At 49.6% G+C, this 22,954-nt stretch overlaps 1 protein-coding gene across 1 annotated transcript; it reads right to left on the minus strand.

Moving 5' to 3' along the window:
- Window positions 1–4,460: 4,460 nt before the first annotated feature.
- On the minus strand, window positions 4,461–22,954 carry KIF3A (kinesin family member 3A). The gene is made up of 20 exons (XM_086470847.1): window positions 22,676–22,954; window positions 22,324–22,449; window positions 21,204–21,486; window positions 19,730–19,874; window positions 19,403–19,487; window positions 18,813–18,918; window positions 17,924–18,063; window positions 16,853–17,050; window positions 16,289–16,463; window positions 14,879–14,980; window positions 13,202–13,273; window positions 11,300–11,308; window positions 9,559–9,715; window positions 8,578–8,758; window positions 8,137–8,247; window positions 7,234–7,359; window positions 6,120–6,173; window positions 5,906–5,974; window positions 5,586–5,710; window positions 4,461–5,058 (listed from the first exon to the last, which is right to left on the minus strand). The coding sequence occupies exons 1-20, from the start codon at window positions 22,952–22,954 to the stop codon at window positions 5,010–5,012; spliced, it is 2,592 nt and encodes an 863-aa protein (XP_086326973.1). The 3' UTR covers window positions 4,461–5,009.

Raw genomic sequence — 22,954 nt, forward strand, 5'->3', positions numbered from 1 at the left:
AAGAAGACAGTTTGCTTTTTTGTTTTGTTTTTAAACTATAATGACACTGTATTTTTCAAATATTATTTATAATAACTCTTTAAATAAATGTATTTTTGGACTAAACTTGCTGGCATGGCATAAGATGTTCCTCAGCCAGAAACTGGAGAGCACAGGAGCGCGTTGGAGAGCTCGAAGGCAGCAGCTGGAGCGCGGGGCTGCAGGACCAGGCTGGCAGCACCAAGGGGCCCCCAGCTCCTGGAGAGCCCTGCCCAGCCCTGTCCCCCCGCCCCCAGCAGGCGCAGGCCAGAGCACCAAGGCCAGGCCAGATCAACAGGGACCGCCTAGGCTGCTGGCGAGAGAGGGAAATGGCAGAGCAGGGAGGGAGACACAGGTATTTTCTGTCTGCGTTGCTGGAAGAGGGGCAGGTTGGTGACTGGGTTGGAAACCAGGGCACAGAGGGGCAGTGCTGACTCCAGAGCTGAGCTGGGACACGTTCCTAGATGAAACCAGGGCTTTAAAACTACAGTCAGGAGTAATTTTTGTTCCTTTGCCATCTAAGTCACTAGAAATTCACGGGGCTGCAGTGAACAGAGGCCAGAGGCCACCGGCACAAGGGTGGCGCTGGCAAGAGTTGCCAAAACAAAGAATTTGCCCTGCTGTGGGGTTAAGGCTCGTACCAACACGAGGGAAGCAAGCCTAAGCTCGGGGAAAAAGCCCAAGAGAAGGCAGATTGGAGAAGACAGGACACAAAGAGTGCCTGCTTCTGGAAGCTGTGAGCTCAGAGTGTGTGCTAGAGCTGCAGAGGGAGATGCCACATCCTCAGTTGTCCCCTCAGTTTATAGTCTACTCACAGCCTCTATTTATATTATAACCCTATATTTCTATATATGCCATTTACATGTGGCACAGCCCTTTGTGACACAGGAGAGAGGCTCCAGCAGCAACAGCAGTGAAAGAAATAGCAACAGGGAGCAAAACCGCATGGCTGAAGGGATGGCTCCAGCCTGCAGCAGACCCAGGGGGTGGCTAAAGGCTCTCTCGCAGCAGGGGACAGGAGCCTTGCAGGTATTTAGGGTGTCTACCGTTTTGCAACTTACTTTGGCACAGCGTGGGAGAGCGCTTTGGAAAGTCCCAGGACCGTGCAAGGTTTGGTTCGTGCCTCAACTGAGTCACAGCACTCAGGGGAGCTGCAAAGTTCACAGACCACAAAAAAAAAACAAACACCCTGTTCCCTGCTGCACGAGCAGGCTGAGACGCCTTCCAGAGGAAGAAACACACGGCAGGCCTTCAGCAAAGGAAACAACAGATGAACGGTCCCAATCACTGCAGGCAAACTCCCCCCCCCGCCCCCGTCTGCACAAGCTTGCCCTGCAGCACTAAAGCCAGAGGAGCACGAAAAGCTTCTTCCCCTCAGCTGCACCACTGGGGCAGCACAGGCAGGCGAGGAGAGGCAAAACCCGGCAGCGCTGAGGGTCTGGGCAGGGCTCAGCCGGGCTCTCCTTGGCCCCAGCAGAGAACAGGCTCCAACGAGGGGCTTCACAGCAGCTCCCTGGGGCGCAGCTTGTGAGCTGCACCCCAGCCCCGGCCCACTGACCTCCCCCAGGAGTCTCGGCAAAGCCTCCTCTTGTTCTGCCCTGTCCACCTCTTGGTGCCCCGTGGGAATCCCCACACATCCCAAGCTCCCTTTTCCACCAGTGGGTAAGTGCTGCCCATCGCAGCGCTCTGCAGGCTATTCTAACCACCACCCTGACACCTTCTGACCCAGGAGAGAGGTTGTTGTGTCTGAAGTTATTTGAAAAACATGCACAGAGGTGGAACTAGGAATCAAGGATTTTTATTTCATGGTATGAACATGCTCCAGGGACACAGTACTGGTATATACAGTGGAAGAGATAAAGTTTAATCATAAACTGAAGAATGATCAGAAATAAACAAAGGTAGAGAATCAATAAATAGGAAGACAGATTCTCCAAACAGCAGCAGTCTCCCCACTGCAAAGGGCTGGCTAAGCAGGACTGCTGAGAAAGGTGAACGCTGGGCAGGTGCAGATGGTGTAGTCAGTGAAAGGCACTAAGGACCATTTTCCCTTCCTCTTCAAGAAAGGATCAGGAACAAGTTAAATATGAAAGAATTTGTTTACACAACATTAAACAACAGAAAGCACCAAAAATAAGGTCGATGTTCTGGAATGAGGGGGATCTTGTGGTAGCAGACGCAGAGACGAGCACACACGTTATGGTAACGTGACTTTTGGTAAATACTACAGAGCACAGACTGACCTGGGCTGAGCACGGCTGTATTAAACGGCTGCATTAAGCTCTGCAAAAACCACCCCCACAAACCAAACCTCCTCCTCAATAAAACGCTTCATGGACCCATTAGACATTCACAGACTGTCCAGGGCTACAGTGAGGGCCCCTACAGTACAGCAACAAGCCAGACCCCCTGGTTTTAAAAGGCAGTTGCCAGAACCCCAACAAAACACGCCAGTTAAAGGTGAGCCAAGCTGACAGATCGTCATGGCCACGACAGGGCTGCGCTTCATTTAAAGTCCTCGTGTAAGAGCAGACAATTTGTTCCCCAAGGCCCGTAACAGGAGGTTACAACCGGCTCCTCCAACCTGCCAAGGCCGTGCAAGCCGTTAGCTGGGGTTTTCCCTGCCCCAAGGGTCACTTAAATATGTCAAGTAACACTGTTTTCAGCAGCAGGGCTGTAACGTTAATTCAGTTGTTAAGCATATGCCTTTAGAGTTAAAATTTGAATACTTTAATGTAGCTTTGTGGTCCACAGTGGTGCCTTTGAGCCACTGAAGTTTGTCCAGTAAAAGCCTTTTCAATCGTCTTGTTGACAGCACAGTTCAGGAGCTCCCTTAAAAGCAGATCATTCAGCAAGTCTTAGCACAACACAACGTAAGACAGAGGGAAATACAACAGTTATCCCTGGTTCTGACAGCTAGTACAGGCCAAAACCATGCACCTATCCACGGGCTCAGAACTGACCCAAGGCCTGAGACAAAATGGCATTTAAGCCATTTTCGGTCTCCCTCGTTTGAGGAGGAGTGTGTGACACAAGATAACCCAACTCTGTCCAAGCACATTCAAAGCAAGGTTAGCTCTTCAAGAGCAAAACCGACCACAGCTTGGAGGGACAAAAATTTGGAGTATCTACCTCAAAGTGCTAGGCTAGAGAAAACAAATGTCAGTTTTTGTATTTTGGATGAACTTTGGTGACAAAGCCAGACCTGGTATGAATGGAGGTGACACCACCACCACCCCCCCCCGCCCAAAACAGAGGGCAGTATGTTCTTCTAGGCCATGATCCCAAAAAAACTTTAAAAAACCACAGGGAAAAACTTACAAGTCATTCAGCACAGTACTGAACACCTCTCCAGAGCAAATCACACCCTTACAAGGGCAGTTGTAGCCATTACAGCTCCTGTTACAGATCTGCTCCCAAGCCACAAGGTGCATCGTGGCGGTAAGAAAGGGCTGTCGACTTCTACCTGCTCCCAGTACTGCACAAGAACCTCCTGGCAACTGCAAACGTGGCTACCAGCCACCAGGGACACCGAAGGAGCTGTCTTGTTCTTTTGGTCACACTTAAGGACTCCATTTCTCCCATCAACCCCGACTTTTGAAAGCTCTAGGCAGCGCCAAGACCAGAGGGGAGCCGCAGCCAGCTCCCTGCCACTGCCCCAGCACGGGAGGCGCTGGGATGCCCGCAGCTGCCGCACTCCAGCAGGGGTTACAGAGCACCCCCAACCCCAAGGAGACGATGCCTTTTCTCTGTGACACAAAAGCAACGCATTAAAGTGATGTGTGTACATTAGCAGCATAAACATCAAAGAAAAAGAGCAGCCACCACAAATAAATGGTTATTCTCAGAGACCAGAATTTCTCCTCTCCACGCATAGCCAGACTCCCGAGATGATACAGTCCACACAGGAACAAACAGCATCAGTTACTTCAGGGGATGTGACTGTCCTGGGAAAACTGGGCAATTCCTGCCTGTTTTGATACAGGAGAGTCAAATTCCTCCTCTGTTTGGAGCACTGGTCCATGTCCCTTGTAGCCAGGGATGAGAAAGTGGAGCCATAAAGCTCACAGTCCCCAGGCTGGAGCCAAGTCCTGCTGTTACACCATTCCCCTCCAATAAGTCTCTGCTGTTCAGATTACAAAGCAGTTCACATACATTAAAAAAAATTCCAGCTCAGAAGCATAAAAAGCAGCCAAAGCAATGCTGCAACACTGCCTTAAAAAGAGGGGAAAAAACAAAAAACAAACAAGCAAAAACTCTTTTGCCTTTGCAAAGGCTGCCTCCTCCACGGCGCCAGCAGATCACACGCAGACAGACACCAGTAAAAGCCCTACTGGGACACGCTTGTTTCCTGCTGCACTCCCAGAGTGCGGTCCCTCCCCAGCAGTCTCAGACTCGCGTAGCTCGTGCCTCCCCATCCCAACCACCTCCCTGTACAGCAAAGGCAGCAAGGGGAGGGGAAAGGGCGGCGTAGCTGACACGCGACACGACCGGGTTAACAGCCGCAGAGCGGAATATTGCAATAAAAGGGTTTGATGCTCTTCAAGGGTTGCAGCGACCACGTTCCGACAGCGCAGAGGACACCAGTGAAAGCTGCCGGTTAAGTGCAAAGCGGGGCACGCAGCACATTGAGCAGCTTTACCAGCTGGGATTCGACAGCTGGTTTGAGCCAACACCTCTAGTGCTTCAACACACATCTAGAACCTGATTTTCTACACATTTCAACAAGGATTGCCAACAAGTTTCCCTGCACGATACGTTTAACACACAGAATTTCACAACCATCGTAGATACCAGTTTAACATTATGTTAATATAACATACAATATACGGGCAACTAAGGAAAAATACGTTGGTTTTTTTAACTAAAGCTCCATACCAGCAAGGCATGGGTTTTATAGCCACATCAAACTGTGCCATCTCTGGAATTCCACATGCTGGCCCAGTCTTACACACTCACTGATTTTTACGGCAATTCTGAACAGGTCACACCTACTGCAGCAGAGAGTCAATGACAGCTCCTGGCTTTGCCGAACGTTTTCTGTTTGGAGAGCAGAAAGGGAAGGGAAAAACAACACCACACACATCACTCCGCTGTCGAGGAAAGACAGGGCCCAGCCACATTTCAAGCCAAAACTAAGCAACGTTACTCTTTCACAAGCCTTTGTCAAAACCAACCAACCAAAAATTACCAAGAAAACCCACGCTGAAATCTCCCCCAGCAGCACACTGCTTTCCAGGAATAGCGGTACGTGCGCTCTCAGCGCGTCAGATGTTAAACTGAACCACAGAACGCGGTAAAATAAAGCAAGAAACCAGAGAAGGAGAAGGCAAAGGGCAGAAAACCCGGCAGACAAGTCTTTCTGGACAAGATCTTACTGCAGTGAAGAGATTTCAGCTTGGTTCTGTCACACTTGGCACCAGTAAACTTTACACCATGCAAAATTTTAGCATTTTGTCTCCTCGTTGAGGAAGTGTTTGAAGACTCAGGGTAAGTTTGCATGCACAAGCTTAAGCCTTCCCCTGGGTAAATCCCCCCTTACATATAGATACTCCAAAGTTCTTCACCTTCTACCCGTCTTGGGCCTTGATCTTCCTTTTGAAGTCCTTGGCCTCTCCAGCTTCATCAGCGATTGCCTCAAGCTTTCCTCAGTGTAAGCCAAGTAAACGTGGGAAAGGTCCACTTCGAAGGGCTGAAAACCAACAAAACCCCCATGAAACAAAGACATCAGAATCACTTTATACACTGATCAACGGCGCTTTTGTAACACCAAAACCTCATCTCTTCAGAAGCAAATGGAAATTACAGTTTCCCTATGGCTACGCAGCGGAGGCACAGGCAGAACCCGCACCTCTGCGGTTCAACACGCGCTCACAGAGTCACTCACATCTTTTTCCTTCTTATCCAGGACAGGTGTCTGCTTCCTCATGTTGTTCCCTGTATATGCAACGCATTTCTTGAAGAAAGAAAGGTCTGTTAGTAAAGCTCACTGCACACAGCAACACTGCCTGCAGCTTTATCGACTCACTTCTGGGCTCAGTGGAGCTCCTCAGAAGCTCGTGCCGACATTAGCCTGCACTGGAGCCAGCCTGCGAGCTTACCAGCTGCCATTCTCCGATGTCCTCGTTCCAGTGAACATAGTTTTCAATCATTTCCTAGAAAGAAATGAGAACAGGGATCGTTACAGACGCGCACAATCAACCCTCCAGATGCATTTGCCAGAACGTACATCCCTAAAGGCCTGGACAAGCTGCTTAAGAACAGGCTTGACTATTCCAGGTTGTTTTTATCAGGACAGCCACATGGTCAAAACCCCCTGTTTATACTCTGAAGAGTACAGGGGAGAGAAATACCGCTCCCAAATGGTACACACTGGAGATCCCACCAAAGCATGGGTCTCCCATTACACCAATGCCATCAGGATAGCAATAAATGCACACTGTAACATGGAAAAAATTAAAGATCAAGGGAAATAGCTTCATAGTGCACGTCATATTTAAGCTCATCATGGATGTTCTGGATATTGGAGTCACAAAGAAAACAAGAAGTGAAGAGTTCCCAGCTCAGGCTCACTACTGTGCGTTAGTATCAGACAGCAGCGAGCACAACGTCGAGCACAGCAGAAAAAAGGTTTTGAACTGACCCAGAGCAGCAAATATACCAGTTAAACACACACTGAATGCGATGATTTTTTTTTAAACCATTAGGAAAATAAGCTGCAAGAGAACTGACGTTAGCACACTCCTCTGCTTACAACCCCGACACGTTACACACCGCTTCCCTAAAACACACTCCGTAACCACGGCATTGCAGCCAAAGTCACCAAACCCCTTGAGAAACACAAAGCCATCCTGCATTCGGTATTCCCATCGTTGTGCTGGTTTTGGAGCCAAAGGCACCCGCTCACTTTGATCTTCCAGTCGGGCTTCAAGCAGAAGCCCAGCGGGTTCCAGCAGTCACTTGGCCAAGCGCCTCTCCCTGCTTCGCCTGGCTGCAACGATCCAGAGGGGGGCACGAACACACCAGCACAACCCCACTGGGCCTGCCCGGCAGGGAAGGCTCACAGCACCACCCAGCACCTCGTTTGGGCTACAGCTCAACGGCAGGTGTCCCAAGAGACAAGCAGCCACTCATTCCGTTTGTGGGACAGAACAGGAGCTCGAGGGCTCGGCGTGCCCAGCACAGCCCTATCGCACAGGCTCGGGCTGGCTGTACCTGGTAGTCCTGAGGGATGAAGTTGTCTATGATCAGCATCTGCAGACGGAGCTCCCTGCTCAGCTGCCGGATGTTCTCCAGTAATCCCTCGATCTCTCGCTGATGCTCTTGTTGCAGATCCGCCATCTGAAGACAAACCAGGCACTTGAGAGGCATCAGAGCCACCTTAAGACACGGTAACAGGGTAACAAGAGAACAGTTCTCTGCCTACAGGAGGTTTTTGGGAAGTGAAAGCCAACGCTGGTTGTAAGTGCTACAATATTTATCTCTGAAGAATAAACCCTCTGAAACATCCCAGCTCGGAGGGGGCTGAAAGGAGCATTAAGCCCCCAGTTTCATAAAAACGAAACCGGCCTTGCGCCAATCCAAGCTCTGCACTAGGCCAGAGTGGACAAAGTGTGCAGACAAGTTATATCCCTGGCAAAATTTCTAGGAAAATCTCCGATCCCCAATACAAAATGCACTTTTTGTGCAACAGGAACTCTAGATACCAAAGGACAGACTGATCCAGTGGCTGAGAAAGAAATAGCGAGGGCAACAGACAGGAAGGGCAGACAGCTAGGAGTAGAGGAGCTTTTGGGCTGCTGCAGAGCAGGGGACTGGGCTGCCAGCAAACAACTTTTGGTTTGTTTTCGGAGATAACCAGTATCTTCCCTTGAAGTTCTGAGTATCTCAGTCTCACACAGACCCACTCTCAGTCTGGCTTGGCGAAAAGCTCTACAACATGCCCCTGAAGCTCTGACCCCAGACTTCATTAGATCTTTCTGAATTACGTGAGCCCAACAGACAGCACAAAGGCACTTCTAAGCGTAGGGCGCTTTTCCAGCGTTACAAAGTTGATGGCTTACCCCTCCCAGCTACAGCCCCTCACACGATCACAGGTTGAGGACTTCAGACGCTCACCTCCGATTTTGCAGCCATAAGCATGGTCCAAACTTTCTTCAGCTTTTTTGTTTTGCCCTGTGCTTCTTCCTGGAGGCTAGTGTACTTCTCCTCGATGTCCAAGCGCTCTTGCTGCGTGCAACATTTAGCAGACAGCCACACATTAACAAAAAAATCAAAGAAACTATCTGCAATAGTGTCAACAAGAGGAGAAACTACTTGAACAAAACAAAGCATTTGCCAAGGGCACAGACGTCCTGGCTTAGCCCGGCTGGCTCAGACCCACAGCCGGCTCAGACCCACAGCCATCACCATGCCCTACGGGTGAGCACTGCCACGGCCTCCGGAGCGGTTATGCTTTCCCAGTAGAGCCCAGTTTCATCCACGTGAGCAGTGCCAAGGCACACAACGTGGTGTGTCCTCCCATTGCTGCTTTCAGACAGCTACAGCATAACACCCCACCTCCTTCTCCTCGAGCTCCTTGCGAAGCTGCTCTGCTCTCTTCCTTCGTTCTTCCAGTTCCATATTTGATTCTTCCAGAAGCTTCTCTTGCTCCTCTGCTTTTGCCAGCAAGTCCACTCCTCCGACAATCACCTTCTTCTCCAGTGCAGACAGTTTCTCCAACAGGGACTGGTGCTCTTGTCTAGAGAGACAGGGAAGGGTAAAACTTCTGATCCCGCCGTGCTCAGGAGGCAGCAGGTCCAGCTCAGTTTTACAGCCCAGACAGCACTCACGGGGCTGGAAAAACTTGTCTGGCTGCCAGGGGTTTAAGCGGGGGTGAGGCAGCACCAGCGAGCGCAGGGAGCTCCCCGAGCTCCAGCTCCCATCGCTTTCTCACAAGTGCAGCCAGGTCAGCAGAGAGGTCTCTCCTGCAGCAGGTCCCCTCTGCGAGGGGCTGCGAGGCACCACTGATATTACCAGGCCCCCCAAGGCCCCCCCCGAGGCAGGTGCAGAACTAAAAGCGAGCGAGCAGAGATCAAGGCAGGGCACCTGAGATGCAAAGCAGGAACGCTGGCTGCTGCTGGCGCAGCCTCTGACAGCGGGACTGTCCTGTTTGCATGAGCCAGTGTGATCTCAGCAGCTTTTCAGCTCCAGGGGGGAGAACCCCGGCACCCAAAGTGACCTGCAGGAAACCCGGCTTGCTACCCAGCTACGGCCCACTGACCGAGCAGCACAGCTGCTCTTCACGGGGTCTGGAGGACTCGTTTGTGTTTCTAGGCTATCTGGCACAGCTAAAGTTAAGAGAAGAAAGAAGTTTGTCTTTTCCATCTGCTCTAGACTCTGAAAGCAGAGTAAGCTCCCCTTTGATGACATCAAGGGCTGACATTCAGTTTGTACGAAGTTCAATCTCACCACGCTCCTCCAGACATCCCCAACTCCGCTGTAGGTTAAGGAAGGAAAAACCTGCATGACCACACAAACTGCTCAGAGCAGGCTACTCACTGAGCTTTAAGCAAGTCTTTTTCTCTCTTCTCCAGTTCAGCTCTGGCTTTATTTCTTTCTTCTTCTTCCATATCAAGCTTAGTTTCAAGAGCTTTTCTCTCCTCTTCAATCTTTGCTTGCATCTCTACCATCTTATCAGGGGAAACTTTCTTTTTACCTTTGGAAGAGATAGGGAAAACAAGTTACTGCACAGAAAAGTAAGATAGCCTCTGTATCACAGCTTTTTTTTTTCCCCCCAAGCTCACATTCAACACTTGCATTTAACAAAAATGTAATTGATGTCAGCTCCAAGCTGGGCACAAGTCAGTCTTTCAAATCCCACTTTAACATGGGCCAGCTGACACCAGTTCCTACAGAGAAGGAACTCTGTATAATTAACACGGTACCATAATGCCCCCAAACCAGAAAACATAGGAGGAACACTTGGCTTGGACAAGGCACACGGCCCAAGGACAACTCTGAGCTGGAAACCCAGATGTTCTACCTACATAGATGAGGCCAACTGAAGGAAAACTAAAGACTGCCTTGACCTACAGCTACAAGCACTAAGCTACCAAGAGTTACACACTCAGAGTTCACATTAGCCTCCCCACCACACCCCTTGTTTGTCATCCTCCTTACAGGCTTACCCACTGAGCACACAGATGTTTTAACACACTGCTATGAAAATACAGAGGCTAGAGAAATTCAGAACAGCCCTATGAAAAACTGGCAATTAAAGAAACTTCTAGATGGCATTTGTTCTCTGAAGCAGTGACTACCCGCAGATTGGCAAACACTGAGGTTTGCTGCGACTTACAGAGTCTTTACAACGTCACTGCTGCTACAGCCGAGCAGGCACGTTTCACAGAGGGCTGGAGGGGACAGAGCAACTCACTGAACCTACTGGCCTGAAGGGCTGGTCCCAAACACCCGAGACTGAAACAAAGTGTGAGGCTGCTGCTCTTAAAGTCACCCTGCAAGTCTTGAGTCAACTTTCACTGTAACCCCAGGAGTGCCTAAGGCAGGAGAACAGAGATCCTCGGGGGTTACTGGGAGTGAGCGCGCGGCCAGCCTACGTGCATTCCCTCGAACCCACAAGTCCTAAATCTCCCTTTATTCACTGCAAGTGAACCTTTCATTTTCTTGTTTTGCACTTCTCCAGAGATGAAAAAAACAAACCCACAGAATCCAGATACCCAGAAACCGAAGCCATCAACTGCCAAGGGACTGTTTTTCCACAGTGACACAACCCACATGGTCAGAACACGCTCAAGGGGGTGGCTCAGCAAAAGGCTTCCCTTCCCTCCAGTCTTCACAGCACTCAGCTTTATTTACTTACACATACAACCTCTAGCAGGCAAAGCGCACTGTGTTTGTAACCGTGCACACAGGTACGTACACATCGGTATGTTCACCCACACAACACCATGAATCAGCTTTGGGACAAGGGAAGGACTTCAGCACCACAGCAAACAACGTCTTGGTTTCCATCTGCCAAGCGTTGGAAGCCGATAACGCACGCTTGCTTCTGGATTTGTGGTGGGGAAAATCTCTCCAATTAGTCTTTGAGTAAGCAGCTTCCTGGAAGTGCTACACAGAACTGCTCATATAAAAAAAGCCAGATGAAGGCTTCTTACTGTTAGTACACAGCCCTACGTATTCTCAGTTTAGGAGAAAAAGGCGAACGAAACCATGTTGTAAGACCCTTTCCCAAGCTCTGCAATTGTGTTATAAGGAGGTGGAAATCAATTACACCAACCTGCTTGATCTTGCATTAAGAGGAAGTAGAAAGCAAATCGCAGAGAGGCAGCATATGCATAAAAAGAGGAGGAAAGAAAATATATTACTGCTTTGATCGTTTTGGACAAAGGTCATCAGCATCAGAACAAACATGAATTTTATATGCATGTTTCTAGAGCAGAAAACACAGGATAATCATCACTAGAAAAACCCCTTTACAGCAAACATTAATGCATCATGGTTTTGTGCTAAAGCAGAGAAAGTTTCTGTACTTCAGAGTGCTTTGCATATCTAGGATAATCTTCAGCTCACTCTTGCATTCTTCTGCCCATTCAATGCAATGCAGAATCTAACTGTAACATTACGAGCCTGCCGCAAACATCATGCCCTAAGAAACAATTAAAGAGGGTAGATTTCTTCTTCAAGAGCAGACTTAATGCTTTCCCCACCCACGACAGCCAATTCTGTTATGTTACCTGTGAAACATTAGCACACAGAAGACTTGTTCTAAGTTTTAACCAAGTTTCCAAGCCAATTCTTTGCAAGATACACGACAGTTGCACGTAGGGAGTCTCAGCACAAGATTTCTCGTTTAATGACACTGGGTGTTAGTGGGTTAATTTGCAGTAAGTGATGCTTCCATAGAGGTATGTAGCCAGGTTTGGTTATTCAAGCAGGTGCAGCAAAAAAGGCAGGACAGGAAAGGGATAATGAAAGACACCACATGCAAAAGGGTCACACTTGAGGACAGTTAATATCCCAAACCACACAGACCCACACTCCTCCTCATCACCAAAAACCCAGGGCAACTTCCACAAGAGAGCTGTCTCCAAACTTGCAGGAGATGGACTCGTCCGCCCACTGCCACACCTGCAGTTTGCTATTAACTGTCCTCATCCATACAAAATACTCGGGTTTCAAGCAAGCTTTGGAAGAGCTAGTTTGAAGCAAGCAGATTTCCAAGCCTCCCTTAGGTGTGACCCTTCTTAACCTGCTACCACGCTTTCTCTGAGCTGATGCTTTCCACTAACCTAGCTAGTGTAAGTGTGACTGAACCACACAGCAACCCTGCCCAGGCTCTGGCCCCACAGGGAGGAGCGTGGGCTGCAGCTCTACAGGATGACCACAACAGCGGGTGAGGTCCCTACCAGCCAAGTCCTGAGATGCCACTGATTTCTTCAGGAAACCCTTCGCCACTGACTGCAGGGTTTTCAAAGGGTCAGAGCCCTCTCTCTGACCAGGAGCGGAGCAGACCAGACTTTCCTCACCGCTAGATCAAAATCTAGATCCCCTGTTCCTCTGAACTAAGTCCCAGAGTGATCAAGAACTTTATGTCACGGGGATGTTAAAAAACCCCAGCCACCACCAAGGCCTTTTTTTGGTGTAAAATATCTGCCAAAATAAAGCAAATCAACCAAGCATTGCCACATTTTCCTTGCAAGTATAAACCTTGTGTTGCTTGATCATGGACCGCTCCATTCACTTTCTCTATAATTAATTTTAAGAAGGCAGAGTCCAATATAACATGGCACAGCCCATTCCACCTGTCTGTCCTTTGTACGAACTCATATTGTAGCAACTCCCATAAAAACAGTTTGCTCTTTTTCCTGATATTTTAGAGGCGGTGTTTAACACAAGTTGCAAACTGTCTTTTTCAACCTATTATTTCTCATCTGGCTTTCCATCTTGTTCACACAGCACACTAAACTGTTCCTATTCTCTCACGTACCTGGCTAACAACGTGCACGTTGAACGACTGTTTCGAGCACGGCAGCAGCAAAGGGAAGGCATGCTTTAGCAGAGCGAACAGTTCAGGTTCATCTTTCCAACAGACACAGCGGGGAAGAGTGCGGCATTGCAAAATGGAGTGTGCAGATTATGGAAAGGCCAAAGCTTAAAGGACTTAAGAGCTCCCACTCACTAGTGAAGGACTTATCCAGAGGTTTCTCTATGACAGAGCATGTGGAGTCTGAACTACTGCTGCTGCTACTGCCTGGAAAACAGAAATGCGTCCCACAGAAAAACCCAGAGAGGAAGAAACATGCAGATGGGAAGTTAGTTGTAAAGGCAAGAACCCCAGAAAGGCCAGCAACCGAGTTCAAAAAGGCACAAGTTCCCAGTAGGAAGCATTTGCTAGGATCCCTCCCAGCCTCAGCTTGCAAAGCTACCACTTCCCAGCACAAAATAGCATGCTCAGAAAGACACTTCAGTTAAAACTCATCTTCACCAGCCTACAGCTTAAAACAACATGCCAAGGCAGCTTCTGCTTCAAGCCACAAGAGCACAGCAAACCAGATCGTAGTGGAGAAGGCTGTGGTATCTGCGGTAGCAGAGGATTCAGTGACCAGGGGTCCTTTCCCATCTTATGTAGGGGGCAACGTGCCCTTTTCCCTCTAGAAGGCAGAATCAGCTTACACAGGGACAGTTACTGGACACAACACTGCGCAGCACCCTTACTTGGGGAACTGAACAAGAGTAGCTCGTTTGGAAGTTGAGGCAGTCAGTTATCTGCCCTCCACTCCTTTCCAGCAGGATTTTGAAGGTGATCTCCTCTCGGGAGGAGACCTCAGCAGGACTTGGCTCTCAATGGAGACAGCAGTCAAGCTTTTTGCTTCCAGAAATTACCAAAAAGTGAGAAGTGAAGTTGTTAAAATTACCACCAAAGGCACGGCAAAATCCATTCACAACTCTACTTGGACAGGTACCAAAATGAAGGGAGCGCACCTAAAGCAGGAATTTTTTTTTAACAGATGTGGGCGCTTCAGGACAGGAAGGCAGTTTGAATGTCAAAATTAGTTTACTAGAGAAGCTGGATGTTGAGGTGTAGCACTGGGCTTGACTTCTCTACTCCCTGTGAAGAAACTTCAGAGAGGTTCTAGGAACACAGCAAGCTCCCTGGAAGCCAGAGCATCCCGCGGTACACAGTGACCTGCAGTTCTAGGTTCAGCCACATCCCTTGGGATGTAACTGGTATGCAGTAGTCGTTTAACACTGAGGTAAGACAAAGCAAACTTCACCACGGGATTTCCAGAGTGCTCCCAAACAAGGGATGTGCAGCTCCCATTCAGCTTTTCAGCTTGCACAGACACCCAAAGGTCAAGTTTTTCCTCTACCAACATAAAACAGGACACCACAAGAGTCAGTTCCTGAACATCCATAAGACAGGTGAATCCTTTGCCTAAACCACAGCCAGAATTCCCCCTCCAACCATTCCCATGGTTATAAAAACCGCATCTGCCTACCATTGATCTTCGGTGCCTTCTTCCTCCCACCTCTGTGAGCAGGGGAAGTTCCACACCACCAGTCACAAGCCATACGCAGCCACCTTGCGGCAACCAGGAAGCCACCACACAAGAGGATGGTAACATCCACAAGCATAACTACCCAAGTGGAAGCAGATACTACACAGGGTCGGAGCAGTCCATCTACAGAGAGGGCACCAGATAGCTTCATTTTTAGGAGAGGCATGATAATTGCAGCGGCAGTAGGGCAGCTCTACAACTCCACCTTTCCCCGCCCGGCTCTGGCCACAGTTTCTGACACCACCTCCTGGACGAGAGGAGCCTGGTGGCACTGACAGGAATCTCTACTGCCTTACCCCGCCGTTTCTTCCGCTTCTCCCCATCCTCTCCAATCTCCCCATCGTCATCTTCATCCTCCTCTTCAGAGCTGCTGCTCTCAGAGCCAGATATCTCTTCCCCTAGAAGATAAGAGCGTGCTTTCTGATGGGCTTTCCTTCACCTCGCATCAGCTTGTTACTGTGACAGCAGCATTTGTCCAAGCCCAGTGGTGGCCGACACCAGCTTATGAGCACCTGCAGAAGCCATTAACTGCTGAGCAGACAGCTTGCTGCAGCTCAGGAAACCGAAGGAAAATCAAGATAAGCAATTTAATGCTGCCAAGTCAGTGCGTACATCTTAAAAGCTCAAGTGGGTGCTTTTCATGGGAAATAAAGCATTCTTGTACTGCTGAAGCACTAAGCTACAAAGCTTTCCTAGCAGGGTCTTCCCATACCTTCCATCCCAGATGGAAAAGAACATGGTCAGATGAACAAAGCTCACACAGACGTGCTATTTAATTGGACACCTGCATAATATGAAGCTAGATGGCTGTTAGGTGAGAAAAATGTCCAGTTCACAAATGTTTATCATTGTTGCCGTTGCAGACACAACACTCAGATGTTTCGGGCTGAGTTTGGAAACCAAACTGAATAGAATCCAACATTTGACATCCTGGCCTCCCAGCAGTGTTAGCAAACATAAGACTGTTTGTTCTGTCCCTTAAGAGTCTAAACTTCACGAAGCTGCCCTCAGCCCACCAGAGAGGAGACAGCTACACCAGGCTCCCAGCCCTTGAAGAGTTACTGGTCATTTCCTGCTTCTCCTGAGCGGGACAGACTCCAAGCCTTGTTGGAGTTACTGCTACAGCTGTCCTCTGCTGGGAGCACCTCTCTGGAGAGAGATGTTATGCCAAGGTCACTGTTCGCTTAGTCAGCATCCCTCTGGCAGGGTCCTCGGTGTTGGTGGACTAAGGCCATGAAGCTACAGGACTTAAAGAAGCTGCTTGTTTCTCTGTGCAGTGTTTGAAAGTCAGCCCCAGCTCTAGCTCCACAAATCTGGTTCGTTTTTCTCCCCCAGAAATGCTTCCCTCCTCAAACAGGGAAAACATTTGACCTTTTGTTACAGTGCAGTTTAATTCCCTACACCATACCCAGAGCCCTCCTGCTCAGCAGGCAAGCCCGAGCACACCTTGCTCAGCCCAGAAGCCACCACTTGCCCTGGTGCCAAGTGCCACCTAGTGCCAAGCGCGGGCAAAGCCGGGCCCCCACCGGCACCCTGCTTCTCTCAGGAAACCTCTGCTGGAACCCAGCAGGGCAAACAAAGCCAGGACACTGGCCTGCACCAGCTACCAAACTCGTGTGACACATCTTCAAGTAGCAAAGAAGGTTCACACTCCAACAGAATAAGCACTGGTAGAGAGAAAGACTAGGCTAGAAGGGGAATCTCACCTTCTTCCAGTTTTTTCTTAAGCTCTTCAATTTCTTTTTGAAACTGGCGGAGCAAAGCGTCCTTGGGATCTTCGTTGATCCTGGCCTTGTTCTTTATGTTCTTGGCGCGATTCGCGTACCTCAGAGTGCTGATGGTCTCATCGTAGTTGTAGTCTGCAGGTCCAATGTTTGCACACTGCGACACACAGAAGACAGAGTCACTGGAGGAGCATCAGAGCCCAGAACAAGTCATTTCAGGGACCCATCCCCAGCTCTGCCAATCTCACGCTACTACTCTTCCCCAAGATTTCCTGCTGCTTCTACACCAAAGCTACTTTTGGCTACCCAAGCACAGCTTCTGTTTGATCTTACACCCATGTGTACATTCACCCTGCGTTTAGAACCTCATCTGTGCAGAGGCAAAGAGAAAAGACAGAAAAAAAACCCACATAAAAAGCTCTGAGCTGCAAACAGCTCTGAACTAAAGAAGTAAATGCCAGGCTGTTCTCACGGCAAAGCCACTATGCTGCCCCTGTAAAAAGGCAGCTCGACAGCTGGCACTGGAAAGGGGGTGTCTCAGCTCACCATCATGGTTTTGGAGTTGCCCCCCAGAGAATCCTGAAGGAGCCGTGTCAGTTTGGAGTTACGGTAGGGCACGTGGGTGCTCTTGCCATCCACCAGGGCGGAGATGACGTTCCCCAGAGTGGAGAGCGAGAGGTTGATCTTGGTAGCCTCCTTCAGCCGCTGCCCCGTGGCTCCAGTTTTTGCCTGTCTTTCAGAACCCTGGCAAGGGAACAGGAAGCAGAAGCACAAGTGACAACACATCCTCTAATACATCTCCTCCCTCCAACTACAACCAGCTACACCTGAAGTCTCACTAGCAGCCACGTCACTAACCACCCCATTCGTTCCTAGAGAACCTGGCCAAGAACCTCAGACATGGTTAAAGAGACAAGTCAAACAGATCTTAACTGAAGCTTTCCATGCCAACAAACTCCGGATTGCTCAAAGTAATGCAGCTGGGAAAACGGAAGTTTTGCCCCCATGTTATGAGAAGCAAGTCAGCAGTTATGAGGCACCACAGCTGGAGCTGCTAAGCACCATCTCCAGCCTTCCCTATCAGCAGATCAAGCGAGAAAAGCAACACTGCAACGATTTTGAAGTTTCACAGAGCAACCTAAACATCCTCATGTAAATAAAGTTAACACATAGACACTGAATGCCTTTAGTCTCCCCTTTTCTGCATCTTCTCCAAGGGAAGACACTCCGGTGTAAAGTCTGGGCTAAAGACACATTTTACCAGCACAACGACATTGGTTCAAAGTGACAGAGGGAGGAAACCTGCAAGTGATGAACTGCATGGTCACAACCCTCCAAAAGAAAACCCAAACCATCTCTTGCAAAGATCCAGTTCTGCTGTCCAGAGAGCTCTTTCCAAGGTCGTTTATCCATCTAATGATTAATTTATGGAAGCAAGAGAGCCCTTTTACCGAGGCTCTAGCTGCACTAGAGACTCTTCCTGGCACACCTCTGATCTAAGGCCCTTCACAGAAGTCAGAAGTCAAGCAGAAGTCTGGGCTTCAGAGGATGTGTCACCCTTCACAGTGCACACCTGAGCAGCCACGCCCGCCGCACATCCTGGCTGGTCCTACTTACAGCAAGATCCACCAGGTGCAGTTTGCCCATGCGCACGTGCATGTTCCCATCGACCCCCTTCTCGCTGCACTCAATAGTGATGGTGAAGATGGCATGTGAACGAGAGCTGTGCTCATTCATGTTCGTGGCCCCAACAGAACCTTTTAACAGGGAGAAAAAGCAATGATGCCTTCAGAAGGAATCACGTGCTCCTCTAACACTCTTCCTGCTCTCAAAGGAGACTTATCCCCATCCCTATTTTTCAGAAGATGGAAGAGGGATGCCTGGGCTCAGCAGCAAACAGTGTTCTTGGCCACTGAAGTTGCAGCACATCCCCAGTCTGGACTAGCAGAAGCGTTACAGCCTGCTGTAGCTCAAGCCAGCCACAGACTTCCATTCCAAGAGCAGCAGTAGTGCTCATCTGTTTCTTTTAAGAGATCTACAGAGATCAGTAGCCCAAGGCATTCACAGCTGATCCCTGCAGACAGCCGTATTTTGAGAAATAAGAACACAGCAATCCACGCCAAGAGCAACAGTAGCCAAAGCTTTAGGTCACAACAGGACCTGAGCTTAACTAAGAAGTCTTCCAGAAAACATAAACCCCTCCCACTCACAGCACAGGGCTAGCTGCTGTTCATCCTGATCAGAAGTGAAGAAGGAAAAGGACCAAGACCTGTCTGACTGCCCTGGCTGCAGCCTCCCCTTCGCCATCCTCCCCACTGGCACTGGCTGATGGGGCAGGCACAGCCCTCTTCACCCGCCCCTGCACAAAGCAGGTTTGGGAGGAGGGATCCTTTCTGCTCTGCTGACCAGTCTCCCCAGCATTAGGACTAGGAACTCTTACTGTGGTCTCACAACCAGACCTTCTCTTACTCTCAGCTATAAACCAGCCCACGGCAAGGCTACGTACGGTTCTTGTGGCCCAGAGTCATGATTCTGTCCATGTCATCTGCATTGTTTACGACATAAGCTGAAAGGTCTTTGATATAAACTCCCACATCAGGTCTCTCTTTAACCTAAGAGAAACAGTTTAGACTGAGCATCCTTAGGAGATCCCCAATGGCAATTTTCAGTGATACCATAACAGCACAGTGATTTACTGCTCCAGGTTCTGGGTTAGACACAAGACACTCCAACACGCAGAATCAGAGCAGCTAAGGAACAGAGGCTGACGCAGGACAATATTCCACTGGTTTCCCTGGTGGCAAGTGGCAACTCCAAATCTCAGTCTCCAGTTCCTAGAAAGACTGCTGAGGGGCCTTTGGGGTAGAGCTGCAGCTCCACTCAGATGGAGGAGCCAGTTTCTCACTACGCAACTGACCGAGGGGAAAAGACCCAGAGAAGTCAGCAGTGACATCCAGCTGCTGCACCTTAAAGGAAATGATACACATGCTGAGGAGACCAACCTCCCACTGCCCTTCAAGTGCTTCTCTGGTCTTAAAAAATACCATATTGCTCACAAATTCAAACCAAACATGGCATTTGGAACAGCAGGCTCACCTCTAATCTCTGTGTCTGGTCTTTTCCTAGCAGGTCCCGTACTTCTTCATTGTAAATTTCCAGGTAAGACACCCGAACTAAAAACCTGAAGACAAGCAGTTGGGTAGCTTGCTTAGCAGGGCATTTGTTCAAGTCCAACACACACAGCCACAGAGCACAAAGAAAATGCAGTGATGTACCAACACAACCCTGCCACCCCGCCAAGAGCTGCCTAAGCAGGAGTCTTCCAGCTGGGCCAGAGGCACATTTCGGTTGCCCTTGTCAAGGTCAGGCTCCTGCTACAGATGGACACACAGAAGACAGAAGCAGTGAAGAGAAGCTGTTTACCTTGTATCCCCCTCTGCCTTGGCAATGTGACCAAATATATGGGCAAAGGAATTGGGAATGATGCCTCTAAGCTCAGGGACTGCTCGGACCCCTTCCATGGTGAAAGTCTTGCCTGTTCCAGTCTGCCCATATGCAAAAATAGTACCTGAAGGACAAGAAGACACATGAACGAACTCTAAGAGGTTGCTAACTGGAGTTTTACTTCACCCCTTAGCCTGATGGCACCAAACTCCTCTATTTTTATGGAGCTGAAATTTTCCCCCCACTCCAGCAGACAGAGCACAAGGCCAGGAGCAACAGAAGTGCTGGACAGCCAGAGTGACCAGGGCTGAGCCACTGTTTTACCCAGCCTGCAAGATATCCAAGAAAAAGTCAGCTCATAACTGTGCAGAGTGATTTAAGTATGGAGTGCTGGCACACTTAGGGCTCACACACAGATCATTAAGGCAAGCCCAATTAATAACATGGTCAATTAAAGGAAGATCATGATATACCAACTACAAACCCAACTACCACTAGCAGCACTCTAAGCCACAGCAGAAACAGCGTGAGGCTTCCACAAGCGAGGCCACAGCACAAGCCCAGTTCTGAACCTGCGGAAGCAGCTGCCGTTTGGACTAGAGAATCAGCCTGCAGAGGCAGACATCCAGAACATTTACTGAGATCCCAGACTCTGGTACTCCAGAAATATACTGGTTCTTAAGTTTAGCCTAGCACTGCTGAAAACTCAGGTTTTGATTGTCAAGCCCCAAACATTACAGTTTGGAAAAGCTGAATTACAGTCAGCTGAAACCTGGGTGTGTTAGCACAAGAGCTTATCAGGCATTTTACAAACCTTTAAACACTTTGTAATGTGTTGTTGCTTATAGCATACTGTTATGGAAAGCAGCAATTTGCTTCCTTACCAGCACCTGCTTTCCTTAACACAGTAGATTTACATGCCCAACAGACACACACACAAATCCCAGTCACGCTCCTCCCGGCTGCAGGAAGCACCAGGCGACCCGTGGGGCAGGGCAGCTGTGCCTAATTAGTCATCTTACTTTAAAGCAGCCCAGGTTAGAGGAGAAGACACAGCAGTTCTATGCACAACTCTGGTATACATGCCAAGGTACTGCAGGACCGCAGCAGCTCCCTGGTTAATGAAATGGTATAGTGAAAAGCACTGAGAATTCTGATAGCAAGATAAAGTGCTTATCTCTTGCAAAGAGAAGGTAGAGAATAAAACCACACAGGTAATTGACCTCAACTGAGTCGTGTTCATCACCCACCTCCCACTGCTCACGACCACAGGAGGTACAACCACTGAGTACATGGAACAGAAAGTACCTTCAGGCTTTTTTGAGGCCACAACAGAAACAATACAGAGCTCTAGCCCTCACAAGGTGAACCTCTCTTAAAACAGGGTCAGCAGGAACTCTAAATGCAAAGAGGAGGAGACAGGATCCTTGATGTAAAACAACAAGGGACTTACCATTGTATCCTTCTAGGACAGAGTCAATGATGGGTCTCGCCGTTAAATTATAGACATCCAGCTGTTTGCTCTCTGGTCCAAACACTGTGTCAAATGTAAATGTCTTGGGAGGCTCATTGGACGAGTCTGTTTTATGAACAGTTATAGTTCCTCTCATTTCATCGACATTGACTGCCATTTTGTAGCCTGTAGCTTTCTCTCGTTCATTAAGAGGCCGGCATCGAACAACCACCTTGACATTATCACAGCTTTCCGGCTTGTCCAGCTTCTCAAGCTTGTTGATCTACAATCATCAAAAAAAAAGGCAAAAAAAAAAAATTACACAGGCTGTAACACTACTGTTAACATACCTGTGTGTTTAAGCACAAACACTGCTGAATTGACTCAAGCAGATGCATACATCTCCATAGGATCATGAACTTGGGAGACTTAAACCCAGAACTGGTTTATAATTAAAGCTGAGAGAACAACGTACACTTACTCAGTCAATGCAATCTTCTTCTGTTTGCTAATGGGAAAACTGGTCGAGTAAAACTTGAGAATTTCACATTCAACAGAATCTAAGAATTTCTTCAAGAAACAACGTCATGCTTACAAACAATCTGCAAGAAGTTTGCTGAAAGGAGGTGAAGCCATGCCCTTCTTCCACGCTAACACTGAACCAAGCCCTCTCCCTGGAGCTCTCAGACCTTACAGATGACATCAGCAGATACCAGCGAGCCCTGGCTGAAGAGAATTCATCTCAGTTACAAGCCTCAGTGTACTTGCTGAATTTTAATCATTCAGAAAATTCAAACGCTGTATTATAAAAGCCTCACAAACCTTTTCTTTCACAAAGTAATTACAAATTTTGAAGCAGCACGTTTGATGTCACGTGCTTCTCCTGACTAAATAAATCTAAAACCCATTTGATCTAGTACATTCTATGACAGTACCCTTGCTGACAGGTGCTGTAGCTGAGCATTCAACTACTTCTAAAGCTGCCACCTCGGATGTCGACAAGAAACAAACGCTGTTTCCCAGCACCTCTCCCACAGCTGCCACCTGCCCAAATTCCTCCCCGGCCTCTGAGGCGGCCAGAAGCGGCTTCTGGTGAAAACAAAGAGCTGATCTGTCTCACCTCGGTGGAGCAGGGATCCCCCAGCCCTGTTCCACCACCGTAGGTACAAGAGCTCCCGAAATCAGCTATACGGAACGAGTCACGACGAGCCACGGGCCACCTCCCCACCGCACCGTCACCCACGGCCTCCCCACAGAAGGCACGCAGGCCGGAGCCAGCCCCTAGCCCCGAGCAGAGCCCACACCCCTCTGCCCGCCACCTCCCCAGGCGGGGCCATCTGCCTCCCCGCGCTCCGCACCGACAGAGACCCTCCGGTAAGGCGAGACCGGCCTTCGCCCCGCGCTGCCAAGGGGCCGCTGCCGCCGCCTCTACCGTGGGCCTCGCCCCCCCCCCTCGCAGCCCCTCACCCCACCCCGCTCAGCCGGACAGGACGGCGCCCGCCATCTCCCATCCCACGGCGCAGGCGGCTCCCGTCGGCGGGCACCGAGGCCGCGGCGGCCTGCAAACCCCTCCCCACACCGGGCGCCGCGGCTCCTGTCAGCGATGGGCCGAGGAACGCAGGAACCGGACGGCACCGGGGCTGGGCTGGGCTGGGCGGGGCCGGGCCGGGCCGGCACCCTCCTCGGTCGGCCGCCAGCGCTCCCCACCGCGCCGCCCAGGCACCCCCAGCCCCGGCGAGGCTCACCGGCAT

The sequence above is a fragment of the Leptosomus discolor genome, chromosome 10 (genome assembly GCF_034619465.1).
Source record: "Leptosomus discolor isolate bLepDis1 chromosome 10, bLepDis1.hap2, whole genome shotgun sequence".
In the NCBI taxonomy this organism is placed as follows: Eukaryota; Metazoa; Chordata; class Aves; order Leptosomiformes; family Leptosomidae; genus Leptosomus; species Leptosomus discolor.

What these genes read in the sequence shown, in the direction of transcription:
- KIF3A (XM_086470847.1), bottom strand. Translation starts at nt 22,954, where the DNA reads ATGCCGGTGAGCCTCGCCGGGGCTGGGGGTGCCTGGGCGGCGCGGTGG. An exon ending in GTCCTGTCCGGCTGAGCGGG is followed by an intron (nt 22,450 to 22,675) that starts GTGGGGTGAGGG and finishes TTCTGTGGGGAG; the next exon opens with GCCGTGGGTGACGGTGCGGT. An exon ending in GCAACTCCAAAACCATGATG is followed by an intron (nt 16,464 to 16,852) that starts GTGAGCTGAGAC and finishes TGTGTGTCGCAG; the next exon opens with TGTGCAAACATTGGACCTGC.